At 41.7% G+C, this 13,134-nt stretch overlaps 1 protein-coding gene across 2 annotated transcripts in view; it reads left to right on the top strand.

The window, feature by feature from the left end:
* Window positions 1-13,134, top strand: part of NOTCH2 (notch receptor 2) — an 84,366-nt gene that overhangs the window by 24,744 nt on the left and 46,488 nt on the right. For both annotated transcript variants that reach the window (XM_086617264.1, XM_086617266.1), the window contains one exon: window positions 2,417-2,539. In XM_086617264.1, coding sequence (XP_086473390.1) covers window positions 2,417-2,539 — 123 coding nt within the window. The remainder of the gene's footprint in view (window positions 1-2,416; window positions 2,540-13,134) is intronic.

Raw genomic sequence — 13,134 nt, 5'->3', positions numbered from 1 at the left:
CTTCTGTTAAAATGGTGCAGGTCAGTTTTAGCACTCTGAGATCCCTAATTTCTTGTCGGCAGGCCCTAAATTTGGCAATAACGTGACATTTTCATTCAGATATACTTTCCTGTCCTCATAACTAATTGGTCCTGCAAGGTTGAAATAAGGCTAAGGATTAAGATTTGGAGGGAATTGGATATAGTGCTCTGGAATGGGGTGGAGATTTCAGATGACCTAGGATTAAAGTTATCTGCTTGTGTCCGTCTGCGTAATAGAGGAGGAACAACCACTGTTAGCAGTGGGAACGCTTTTCCCCTTGAGGTTTTCATTCCTTAGTTTGCTGTGCTTGGAGCTATGGAGCGAAAGTCAGGATATGTATTGCAAACTGTTCTCTGGGAGGGAGAAAGCAAAGGACAGATGTCAGTCCCAGCACAGGGGGGAACAGGAAACAGTGTCAGGTGTCCAAATACATCAAAACAGTGAACTCAGCGGCTTTCTGGAAAAGAGTCAGGTTATGTAACTGCAAAATCAGGTCCTGGGTCCTAGCTCAAGGAAAGCGCGTGTGTCTTGGAGCAACTTCATGCTTGTCGTGCTCAAATGTAGGTGTGTTGGCCCAAACAACTGTGCCTGTAAAGGGCTGGTTTTACAAATGAAAGCTAAACTTTACTAGGACAGTTTTACTTACAAATTAAGCAGATCTCAATTCTACAGTGTAAGTTCAACTTGAAGAGGAGACAAAAATCATGCCTTTACAGCTTTTAGATGTTCTGAAACTAAGCCAATGTTCATCTTCAGTGTAAGACAAATTTAAAGGGGATTTGGGAGTTGGGAAGTTACCAAAAAGGAAATGTGTGTTTTCTTCAGCTGTGCATTCAAAATAGTGTCATTTTCACCATTTTAACCCTTCCCGATTCCTTTTCCCTTGGAGATGTCCTTTGACTGAGCACGCTTGGCTGTGTCATTTCCCTTGAGCCTTTTATGACACAGAGTTTTTTTTGTAAGCTCTGTTTTGTTTCTGTTCTGCTGTCACTAGTGGTGTCCTCCAGCTTTTAGTGTGGGATTAATGGTTTTCTACATTTGCTTGAGATACTTGAGGACCAGCTCTTAGATATAGCTGGTTAAAACATGAAAATGTACAATGGCTTGGTGAGGTTTTAGTGTTAAAGTGGCTTCCATGTTTTAGTATTACTCAAAATCATTAGACTGCTTTAAATTTGCGTGCAGTACTTCGAAACTTCTGACTCCTGCCTGTAGTATTGGAGAAGTTCAGGAGGTGGGAATGCGTATGTGTCATCTTGTGTCTCTAAGAGTAGCAGTAGTCTGGAGAAGCTGCTTCAGAGCTTTACAGTCTGTCTCATGTGCCACACAGCGTGATCTGCGTTGGAACAGATGTTGCTTAGAGGGTCTGTGTGACTTGACACATGTTATGGAAGCATCTGGAACAGGGCATCAAAAGTAGAGGGGTTAAAGTATAATTTTGGATGAGAGGACTGTGTCATGTTAATATTACATTCCAAAGCATTGAAGAGGCAGATGTGGTGTTTTAAATTAACGCTTGTGTTCTGGAATCATTTACTTCATCCACATTAGCATGCATCCACTTGTGCTTTGATAAGTACCGCTCTCATCTAGGAGAATTGGTAGGTTTATTTGATGAAGCATGAAGTTATCTGGCAAGAGAAGTCTAGGGGAAGATGAATTATAGATGACTCCCATCCTTAATGTCTCCACTTCTTGTTTGAAAGGAGGAGATCTAGCAAGAAGGTTTTGCCAGTGTGGCTACATTCGTTAGGAGTCTCGATGATTTTTTTTTTTTTTTTTTTTTTTTTTTCATGCTTTTCAGTCTGGGCTTAGTGTGTAAGCATCGCTTGGGTGGTGGCTGATTTGTTGAGTGACTTGTCTAACACTGAAGAGAGCCAAATCAGGAATTTGGAAGCTCATTTTCAAAGCATAGAAGATCCGTCTTTGACGTGGCCAAGACGTAAGCTATGCTGAGATATTAATGAAGTGAACATCAGGCACTTTTTTGTCATGGGAAAAACTTGTCCTGAGTGATGCTCTAACTGCTGCTTGATGGATAGTGATGAGTTTACCTTGTAGTAAACTAAATCTCTTGGTCTTTACTTTGTTTGCTTTGAATGACAGTGCTCATTTGTCACTTAAAGAAAAAATACTCTTGTCTTTTTGGTGGCAAAGACATATTTGGCCATTTACCTGCAGTAGTAGTGTTCTAACTGTGTAATCTGATCTGCATGCTCTCAGCAAAGGCATTCAATGAAGTCTCTGGTCAGGGTGCTACACCAAGGTTCATCAGGATTAGATTAACAGGGCAAACGTTTAAGATAAAAAGAAGGGAGGAAGGTGCACAATGGGTGAATTCTCTTCAAAAGAGGCTGGAAGCCCATTTCAGTCTGCTGTCTTTCTGCTTTTTCAGGTTTCGAGGGAACCATCTGTGGGCACAACGTTGATGACTGCCCAAATCACAACTGCCAAAATGGGGGTATATGCGTGGACGGTGTGAACACGTACAATTGCCGCTGCCCACCACAATGGACAGGTATGTACTGTGGAAAGCATTCCTGTGTGGGCTGGGGACGCTTTACGGGAATGAAATGCAGGAATTCTGACCCTCACCCAATATACAGCTTGGGTTGCGTATGGCTGAATGCAGCTTGTGTCTGTGCCTTGTTCTGCAGTCTGAGAGGCAGATGTCAGTGGAGCTCTTAGAAGATTGTTTGCATCAAAGCCACCACAACGCAAGGCAGTTTCCCATTGCACCAGGCAGTATTTCAGTCTTACTTTGGCAGACGGATACCGTGATTCTTGAGCTGCAGTGCAGCGTGACTATCAGAGCTGCACTTCTGCTTGTATGGATTACTTTATAAGAGGGATTTGTATTTTACAAAATATAAAGTGTGGTTTTGCTATTACAGGTGCGTGCATATAGCGGTGCTTTCCTGATACATCCTGGGAATGTTTTTAACCTGGGATAACAATCCTGATGTAGGTGATGATAATGCTGCTGAAAAACAGGGCAAATCTGAAAGAAGGCATAGTTGGTGGAAAGGGAGGGAAGAGAAATGTGTATGTATAGGAAGCTTGTGTTTTTGCTACTTATTGTTTCCCTGCTGTGACTGATTTTTATCTGAAGTTCTCTGACTAGCAAAGCTACTTTTGCTTCATAAATGAGTCTGCTTTACTCTGAGTCTGTAGGGGGAAAAAGTGTGACTTCAAGAAAGTGTTATGCATGATGTTAAGAAGCAGCTTACAGGAAATTCAGTGTCATCTTTAGTCACAAAATGTCTCCATACCTCAAAAATAAATAAATACCTCTGGTTTTGGGGTTGGTTTTTTTTTGAGTCATACTAGTCATTCTTAGCTGGCACGCTTTTTCAGCTGAGCATGGTTTTGCCCTTCTTTCAAAATTATAGGTAAAAAACCAGCCTTAAAACTGGGAAACTGAGGTATGGACTCAATTTGCATTTTTTGTTTCATAAAGTACACTGGGATACTTGTTTTGGTACTAAGCTTGAACTAGCTCCGCAGGTTCTGAAGAACCTTTAGTGTGTTTTTCTGTGTATCTAGAAAATACTGTGTTTGAAACTAGGCCATCTGTAGTGATTGATAGTTCAGATGAATGTGCTGTGAGGAGTTTGACTACTGAGATCAGAGGTTTCATGCTGTTCTAGCTTTTTCCCTCAGTATCATTCACATTATGAACTGGTTGTCATAGGCAAGGCTGTCAAAAGGAGGCTGCCAGTTAAGAACCCTCATTAACTCAAAAAAGTTAAATAGTCTTAAATGACGTTAAAACCACATAAGTGAAGTGCACCACTGCTTGCATAGCTCTTTGAAATTAGGTGTAAACAGGGGAAAATGAGTCCTCCCCTTAATGAGCAAGTATCCTTGCTTCTGTACTGCTCTGTCTATATGTCTGTGAAACCTGCAAAGGAAAACGTGTCGAGAGCTTGGGTGTGGAGCCAACAACCCTTCAGTGAGCCCTAAAATCTTGCTCCATGCTGCAGATATTATAAATCTTGTTATGGCTTCTAGCATCTGTCAGGAGTAAATTAATGAGGCTTATTCCCGAAGCATAGAGGATATGATGGATCATGAGCATGTACAGCATGAGTTTATAATATACAAGGGATTATTTTGCTTTATAGAGGCATTGCAAGTCTAGCTTGGTTTACAGGATTTGAGTGGATAGCTCCTGTCAACTAGGGATGACTTCTGCAGCTTACCTGGAAGGACCTTGGTGGTAATAGGCTGTGATTCTGTTTGGTTTTGTGGTAGCTTGCCTCTCTGATTAACCACTGAAGTTCTTTGCAGTGCAGTTGTGATGGTTCCCTCTCTGACCAACCTCTTAGGGGCTCTGAGTGACCAGCGTTGGGAAAAAGTTAGACCTGTGTTGTGGCCTAGTATTGTGTCATCTTTCTTCTGTATGCACAGTCTCTCCAGGAAACCTTGTGTGCATGAAGGATACTTCCGTGCAGTGAAACCCTGGAAAGAGATAGGAACTCCTGTAGGCTTGTATTCCCATGGCTTTCTAAAACAATTTAATGGAACGAGCTTTGTGAGAATTTTTTTTGTTTATGGCGAAGTTAAGGTTATCAGCACAACAGTGGTTTTAGATAAAGGCTTCTCAAGGCCATTGACTTTCTAGACTTCAAGAATCAGGTTATTTTGGAACTAAAACTGATCTCACTGTTTAGGAAACAGCAGTTTGCTGTTTGAACGGTGATCACTAGAGCCTTTGGGGAGCTGAACTACCTTGTTTAAAATGAACTGTACCAGTTTTGGCGTTCAAACTAAACCGTGAGTAACTTCAGAATTAGCTCTGCACCTTAATATTGGCCTGTGTTTCACACATGTGGAGCGGTAGCTCTGTGCATCCACAGAATGCCTTAGTGATAGCCATTCCTCTGCAGTCTGTCTGCTGACCTGGGTGTTTTGGGAAGCTGAAGGCTCACGACAGCAGTGGAGGGCTGTCTAGGGCCTTCTCTGAGTTGCTTTGCTTGAAAGCCAGTGCGGTGAAAAGCTCTTGGCCAGTTGACCTTTAAGAATTCACTTATTATATCTGTAATATTCGTTTTGCCCGATGAACATGTATACAAGTGATGTCCTGTGATGCCCCGTAATCCTGTGCAGCTCCACGGTGAATGCAGCCGTGTGGTGTAAGTGGACAAACTGTCTTGCAAGTCACCTGAATTCCTCATGTTCTAATGTGGTCCTGCAGCTCAGCCCAGCAGTGAGCCTGCTCCTTTGTCTCAGTAGCGTTTTCTTAGAAACAGCTTGTTTCTCTGAATGGACATCAGTACCATTCCTGCATCTTCAATTAGAGACCAAGAAGGTGCAAGGTAACAGTACACATCCAGCTTGGAAACCTGAGGGGGTGACACAGAGGCAGGGCATGAAATAGGGAAGGTAGGTGGGGAACTACTGGAATAGTTTGGAGAGATGACTTTTTTCAAGTCATCTCTCTGCATCAACTGCAGCTGATGCTGACAGGAGTAAACAACAATAAAGAAATAGTTACTCAGCAGTAAGGAAATGTTGTATAAGTGCAGGTCCATCCTTGGCACACGCATGGTTTATAGCATTGTAAATCATCTCTAAGGTAAGTGCAGAGGGGAGAGCTGAGCAAACAGCTCTTACAGAGCCCGTCCTGATAAAGGCTTGTAGCCTGACAGTGAGGAGCTGTGAGAGCGAACACTTCAGGAAATCAAAAGCTTCAAATAGGACCTTGAGGTTAGAGGACACCTAGGTGTGTAGTGGGGGGCGAAAAAAAGGGCCCAAAGATGCATGTTTGAATAAACATCAGCCAAAAGTGAAAGGATGTTAAATTTTCTAGAAGTACTTTAACAGTGTAGATACACTCTTTTCATAACAGTTCTTCTGCAGGTTCTTCTTTCTAATACTTAATTATCAAGTAACCTTGGAGAATTTAAAATTGCTCTATTTGCAGTTTTAGTCTTTAATAAGTATTTGTGCTGTGGATGATGGTCTAGCGTGTTTGTTAATATAATTTGTGCTTCATGGCATGGAGAAACTAGTCCCACTCCTTGCTAGAAAAATCAAGAAGCTGTGTATTGCACCTGATGAAGAACAGTTCTGTGTAAAGTAATATTGAAGCATCCTTTGCTGAAACAGAATCTGTCCTAATTAATTTTGATAACCATCTGCCTCTTGTAATTCCTTGGCAGGTGGTAGGCTGGACTACATAACTATGCATTTTTAAAAATATTTTTTTTCTGCTTGGTACTAGAATCTAGCTTTGGGGAGACTGTCTGCTTTCAGTCTAATTTCCTACTCTTCAAACAGAGCTCGCTGCTCCTTTTTTTGTTGAAGTGCATGCCTTCTCTTTCTCGCTTTGCTACTTTTTCCGCAAAGATAAAATCTTGCCTTTCAGAAACAATGACTAGAAATTCCTGCTGTCACTAATGTTTTTTGTCACCTTCAGAGTTCTCGTATTTCATATAATTATAGTGATTGTCTTGTCAGTTACAAATTTATAAGGTTGACAATCTTAGGTGTGTTTTGGTGAAACTGCTCCAGTTCTTTCCTGTTGCTGAGTGTTAACTGATTTTTTTTGTTTATTTGTTTAAGGATGACTGGATCTCGTCCCAGACTTAATCCTTTGTCAGAACCAGTGTTTTTGATTCCTTTCAAGGCACTATGTTGCAGATGTGTGTGTAATGCACCTTTTCTTGGAAATAGATCAGGATGCTTTTGTGAAAGCCTGATGTCTATTCCTCTGTGCATGGCAGGCCAGAGAATTTGGTGTGTTTTAAGTGTGATTTAGGTCAAAATTGACCCCAAATCCTGTCTATAATAATATCTATGCCATGTGAAGTCTTTGCTTTATGCTGCTGTTCTGCAGCATTTAAACCAGCCTGATGGGCCCACTGTGGTCTGAGGAGGAAGGTCTTTGCCTTCTCTCCCTGCTCCCAGTCACCTTTTCCCTGGGTTAGCTCTTGTATTTGTTGGAGTGTGCCTCTTTAACTCACTAAGCTAGTGAAAAATCCTGTCCAGCTGCTTTTTTTTTTTTCTTTTTTCCCCCTTTGTCTGGGATCAGGAATTAAAACTCACAGAGCGGTCTCATGGGTGAGCGGAGGCAGAGGAAGCGATGATAGTCCAGGGCTGTAAAGTCGTGTGGAAGGTTAGGATGTCCTTCCACAGGACACGGAGAAACCATCTGAGAATTTAAGGCCCGGCCAGTTGTTTCAGACTACAATTGATAAAAAGAAGCAAGGCTTTGTTTAAAATGCACCTGTTTACTCTGTTGATCTAACCTATGCAGCTTTGTGTCATGAAAGATGACCTGAGAATTTGGGTAATAAAGTGATTAACAACATAAAATGCTGTAAATGCTTGTGGTTTTTCTTGGCTGAGAAGGACTCCTGGTTTTGCTGTGGAAGGCTTACAGTGTTTCAGAGGATCATTATGAATCTGTGGCCCAAATCACCTTTCAGGAATGATGCACAGCAGAGATTAAGATTTGTACCCTCCATTGAGTTAAGTCCTTTGCATATTTTGCCCCTGAAGTGCTGCATCAGGAGTTGTGGGACCAGTCTCTGGGTTTGGGAGACACACCACGTCCATGCTCAAGTGAGTTTTGGAACGCCTACGTTCTACTGCTTCAGTTGTGGGCTTGGGCAGCTTTCCTCCTTCCCTTGTTTCTACCTCTGTGACTGGGATGGTGAGACTCCCATGGCAGTTGTATTTATTTAGGCTTTGTTTTCCCCTGAAAAGGGGGCTCCAGTGAACTGTATATTTTAAAATCGAGGAGACCTTTGTCTCAAGGGAAACACAGTGTGCTAACAGCTGACTCCACCAAATAACTCCAGCATTGGGAGCTAGCTTAAGAAGCAAATGTTTGTCTTGAGCAGCAAAGCTCTTCAAGCAGCAGGGCTTTTTAATTAAAATAGCTGTTAGCTGTTAGCTTGGTCATATGTTCTTAAACACTAGCACAAGGGTTACTTTTTCTGCAGAGCTTTAGGCAGGAATTTTCACAGGGGGAGTTAAGGGTTCGATTCCTATTTAATTAGAGTAATATTTGCTCCCTACCTTGATTTTCTTTGAAAATCCCAGCCTTAAACTCTGGGCAGATGTGACTTTTCTTTACTAAGAAGGGAGGATAAACATCAAAAGGCTAATGTTTAACATTTATATGTAAGACCGTATGCTCTGGTATTTTTTTTTTTAGAACTTTCTTTGCCAAATACCACTTTCCTCAGCTTCTGTATCACAAAGTATACAGTAACAAGTCATGCTAACTTAGTGTTCAAAAAATACTGCCTTGCTGCAATACTGAGAGGCTTGAAATGTAGAGGAACTAACTCTGACACTAGGTGATCTATGGATCATAGATATTGAACATGCCAGTCTCCTAAATGATGGAAATACATCCTTGCTACTTTTCTGCAGAGTATTGATTATTACCTGCCAGAGAGCACTGTGAGGGTCGCACTGTTTTCTGGGTCTGGTTGGCATGTGCATACATAAGGTGCAAAGAGCAATCCTTGCCTTCGCATCAATGCAGCGAGGCTGGGTCAGACTCCTGTGAGAAGTGCAGTCCTTTGCCAGCAGTGTAGCAATGGTAGGCTTTCTGGTGCCTTTCCAAACTTTATTAAAAAGCAGAGTAGCCTCTTTGGTGCTGGCTGAGATCTGTCTGTGCCAAACTTGGCAAGTTGGCTGGTGATTTGCCGTCACTATAGTAGTGTCTCCAAGAGACAGCTCTCTGAAAGAGGCCAAGAGTGATTATGATTCTTTTTCTTCATGTTTGAACTGGCAGATACAAAGAGAGTGGGGAGCACGTGGCCGACTCCAGAGCTGGCATCCCTGAGTTTGAGTGTACGAATGATTTGAAGCATCAGACATAAATTAACTTTATCCTGGATGTTGTTTGTTTCTCTTGTGGTACTTGATTCCAGTGTTGTGCAGAGCAGATTGATTTCAGAGACATTAAAAATTATATCCAGTATGGATTCTGGAACACCTACCACAATGTCCCATTTATTTCGTGTTGCATTTCCCAACAGCAAGCCTTAGTTAGGAGGCAGCTGTAATAAAGTGCCTGAGGTGTTAACAGCTGAACTGATCCAATGACAGAATGACAACATCCCATTTAGACCATGCCTCTGCCTCTTTCCTTTTGCCTTGGGTGATTTTCCAGGCCGGGAAATACTCTTTGCAATCAAACGTGCCAAATCTCTTGTGGAGCTTTCAGTACGTCCTGCCTGTGTTTGGCACTAAAACAAAACAGGCTGGACCACTCTGAGGCTGGTTGGTGGATGTGAGCTGTGAGACCAGGCTAATAGGTAACGGTTGTTTTATCTGCAGCTGACTTGTTTCTGACAGTTTGTCTGTTCCCTTGTACTGAGAATGAGATGATTTGTCTGTGGATAATTACTGAAGATGTGTTGCTGAGATAGCTTGAGAATATGAAGCTTTTATTGTAAGATTTGGCTCGAACTGTTACATTTTTGCCTTGTAGATCTTTTCGCTTGTTACGTATTTCCCTGATTCACTGGATTTTCTGGAGGAGGTAAAGAAAAGGGCAAAATGGAGAGTAGCTTGGTGATGTGTATTTCCTTTTGGTTACTTTTCTCTATCCTGCTGCTGTCCCTGGTCACTTCACCTGCCACTGTCATATTAAACCAGTCTGTTGTTAGTGCATCACTAGTAATTTTTAATGAATTTTGTTCTGTTCATTTGTATTACTGACTCTGGAGAGCTGTAGGGACTGCCCTCCCTACCCAGTGGTCCATGGGGAGTGATTTAGGGCAGTATTTAATGGATCAGGGCGTATGTAAGTCTTTTAAAGCCCAGAGTTTTGTATGTGGGGGTTGTAAAATCCCTTGTAAAAGCCCGTTAGTTCCACTACATGCTTCCCAGTGTGGTTATGAAATTAAACTCTCTTCTCCACCATATTAGCCTAAAATAAACACAGATGTTTAATCTGCTTGCTACAATTGTAGATTCATCTCCAATTATTTGAATTCTGTATTAAGCTTTAAATTTTGTGATATCTTGAATAGCATTTGACGTTGCCCAAGATACAGTAGATCTATTAAAGGCAGAACCAAAAATTCAGCACCTGAGGCCTGGGAATGACTGCTACTGCTTTGCTGCTCTGTACTTCTGTATTTCAAATAGGAGAAAGATGCTGTGAGATCCTGGGGAAGGAACACTTTTTTGAGGGCTGCGATGCCTCTTGCTACTTTAGAAAACTCCTACAAGGGAAAAGTACTTGGCTTCAATGCTTTTTCAGGGGAAACTGCCATAGTACTTAAACAGAAAAGACCTTTATGAAATACACATGCAACTAGGGGCACTTTTTGTGGATGTGAACAGTGTAGTCCTTTGAATTCCTGTGTGTGTCTGAAAGCCATCCCTGGAGCTGAAGGCAGCAGTTTTATTGATTGGATTGCATGCAGGGAGTTGTCAGGATGGCTTCATCAGAGGGTCTGGACTTTGTATGTGATCTGGACATCACACTTAGTATCCCTTTCAGTATTACCTGTTCATTGCTCTGGACATTCTTGTCTGTGTAAAGGTGCTGTCTCTTTCAGAGGAGTTTGAAGTTCTCTGCTTTGAGATATCTTGTGGCAGTAAAGCAAACTGTATAAATGATCAAATATTTCCTTTGTCGTGTGCTGTATCTACCCTGCAATAACTTGTATTATATGGTTTATTTTATCATCTGTCTTTCTGTCATCGTGGGTAACAACTGCTTTGTAAGTCTCTTACAAAATTCTCTCTCCGTCAGTCTGTCAGACTCTGAACTCTACCTCTGTTTCGGTGTCTTTATTCAGAGGTGATGGCTTCTGTACTGCAAAATATATTCCAGACTGAGGCTATGCCATTGCTGTTACACAACAACTGTTTGCATTAGTTATTCTTCCTTGTAGTCAAATGTCTTGTCAGTGGTGTTTATTTTGTTGATTAAAGCTGTGATTGAGCAGAGTTCCCCACTGAACACTTCCAGGGAAGCTGAAGTCTTTCCTCAAGGAGTGCCTAACCGAAACCTTCTGCAACGAGTCTGTTTGCCTTTGTGTTTTACTTGGCATTTGTGCGTCAAGCCTTGTCTGCTGTTGCACTGCCCAGCAACCTTGCTTGGTTGAAAAGGTCTGAAATTCCCTGGCTTCCTCTTGGGTAATATAAATATTATTTTGTTAAAGATATCACTGCCTACTGTTCGTCTCCTTCCAGGCCTTTAATTAAATGCTCTGGTGCCTGTATATATTCATTAGTTGTAGCTTAGTTTTATCAAGGAGTACGGATAACTCTATAGGTTAAAGATTAATTGACTGGTTTTACAAATACACACATCAGAGACATGGGAGCAAGTATTTTTCATAAACACTGTTTTACTGGAAGGCCCAATGGTTCCATGCAATTTTTCCTTCACTTTTCCATTTGCTGAGGCGACTCACACAGCAACTTGAGGAAACTGAACTTTGACCTGACTGACCAACATACATTGGGTTGTCAATGCAGATGTTTTCCTTGTGTTACAAGAAACAACTGGACAGAGAAATGTCCTTCCCCAGCCAGATGTGTTCTGCCAACTGGCATCCTGAATATATACATGGGTGGTTAGAGAGGGGAGGAAACTGCATGGTCCCTTGCAGCGCAGTGCTGCAAACCTTCTGCCACAATTAGATTCGGTCACTTTTACAAATACTGTTTCTTATCTCTTAGCCCATTCTTGAGTCTTGATAAGATGCTGTTCACCTTCTCACTTAGTAGTACTTTGAAACTTGGAGAAAAAAGGTAAACAGTGCAATGAGCCATGCTTTCCTTAGATACACTGGTGGTGTTTAAAAACCATACAATAATTTTTGAAATACTTTGTGAATTAAATTACTCTTTTGGAGAGTTTCTGTCTAGATCTGATTTATAGCTTCCCAGATAGCCCTTTTAAGAGAGCTAGTGAGCTCTTTCCTGTGTACTGGAGCACTAATCTGAGGTGACAAAATTATGGTGAGGTACTGAGAGGATGAGAGCATAAGAACTTCTTGAAATCTGGTGTTCCTCTTCCAGTGAGTCTCTGAAGACCTTGAGGACCAGTTTGTGCTTCTCAGTGTGTTATCTTTCCCTTCCAGTATTGCTAAACTTTTAAGATATTCTGACTTCCAGTTCTGTTCGAGTCCATTACTGTGGTGGTCATGATCTTGGGAGAAACAGATGTTGCTGTTTCCTCCCAGCTCAGTTTTCAGGAAAGTGGTATCTTTCAAGGCACAGGAAGGTATTTGTATCCTTTGCCCTACCAAATGTTTTTAGTGCTTAGATTGCGTGTGAGATCTCTGTAGCTTTGGCCTCTGGTACTCCAGCTGTGCATCAGCAGTCTTTCCTGTTGGAGAGCTGTTAAGAGGCCAAGAGAACTTTCTCCTTGCCAAAGGCTGAGACCTCTGATTGAACGGACTGAAGGTCCTGCATTCAGCTGCAGGATCAGTGCAGTTTCCTGTGTTGGAATTGGGATTTATGCAGAATGTGTAGTTTGGTAGGATCAGCTTTTGGAGGAATCTGTTGCTGCTTCCCAAGGTGACTGTTCTGGTTTCTTATTTGCTCAAGCTAATCCTCTGCTCTTTCAGTGTTGGATAGCACATAAAATGAGTGAAATCTGCCTTACCTTTGTGAATCAGACTATCATTTTTTTTAACATAAAGAGCTGTAGGAGACAAGACTAGCTGTTTCTCGTCCATGAAATCTGGTACAACAATTTGAGGGGCCTTGAACCACTGCATCCTGTGTCTGCCTAAAGAGAAGCTCCTGGAGTTCCTGTCCAGTTCCTACTGGTCTGAAAATGGGAGTAATTAAAGCAACCAACATGTCTGTCTTACTCCATATGGCTTTTCTGAGGGGAAACATGCAGGAAGTAACTTAGTTTCGTAGTGGGCAAAAAGTGCTCAGAGTTGAAGACTGTTCCCTTTTTCTACTTCTAGTTTTCAATTTTGAAATACCGCACGGATGAGCTGTTTACTTTGTACAAGGTCACTGAGAACCTGAGTCGGCATTTTGCTGATTTCCCAGGCTCTGCAAATATCAAGGTCAGGTTAGGCTTTTATTAGCTTCTTGGAGTAATTTGTGTTTCCTTTCTTGTTGTCTTTTACATGTATGTTTCTACATTTCCATTAAAATATT

This window comes from Tauraco erythrolophus, chromosome 10 (assembly GCF_009769465.1).
Source record: "Tauraco erythrolophus isolate bTauEry1 chromosome 10, bTauEry1.pri, whole genome shotgun sequence".
NCBI classification, from domain to species: Eukaryota; Metazoa; Chordata; class Aves; order Musophagiformes; family Musophagidae; genus Tauraco; species Tauraco erythrolophus.
The sequence above is the reverse complement of the archived record's forward strand: the minus strand, read 5'-3'. Positions and strand labels throughout refer to the sequence as shown.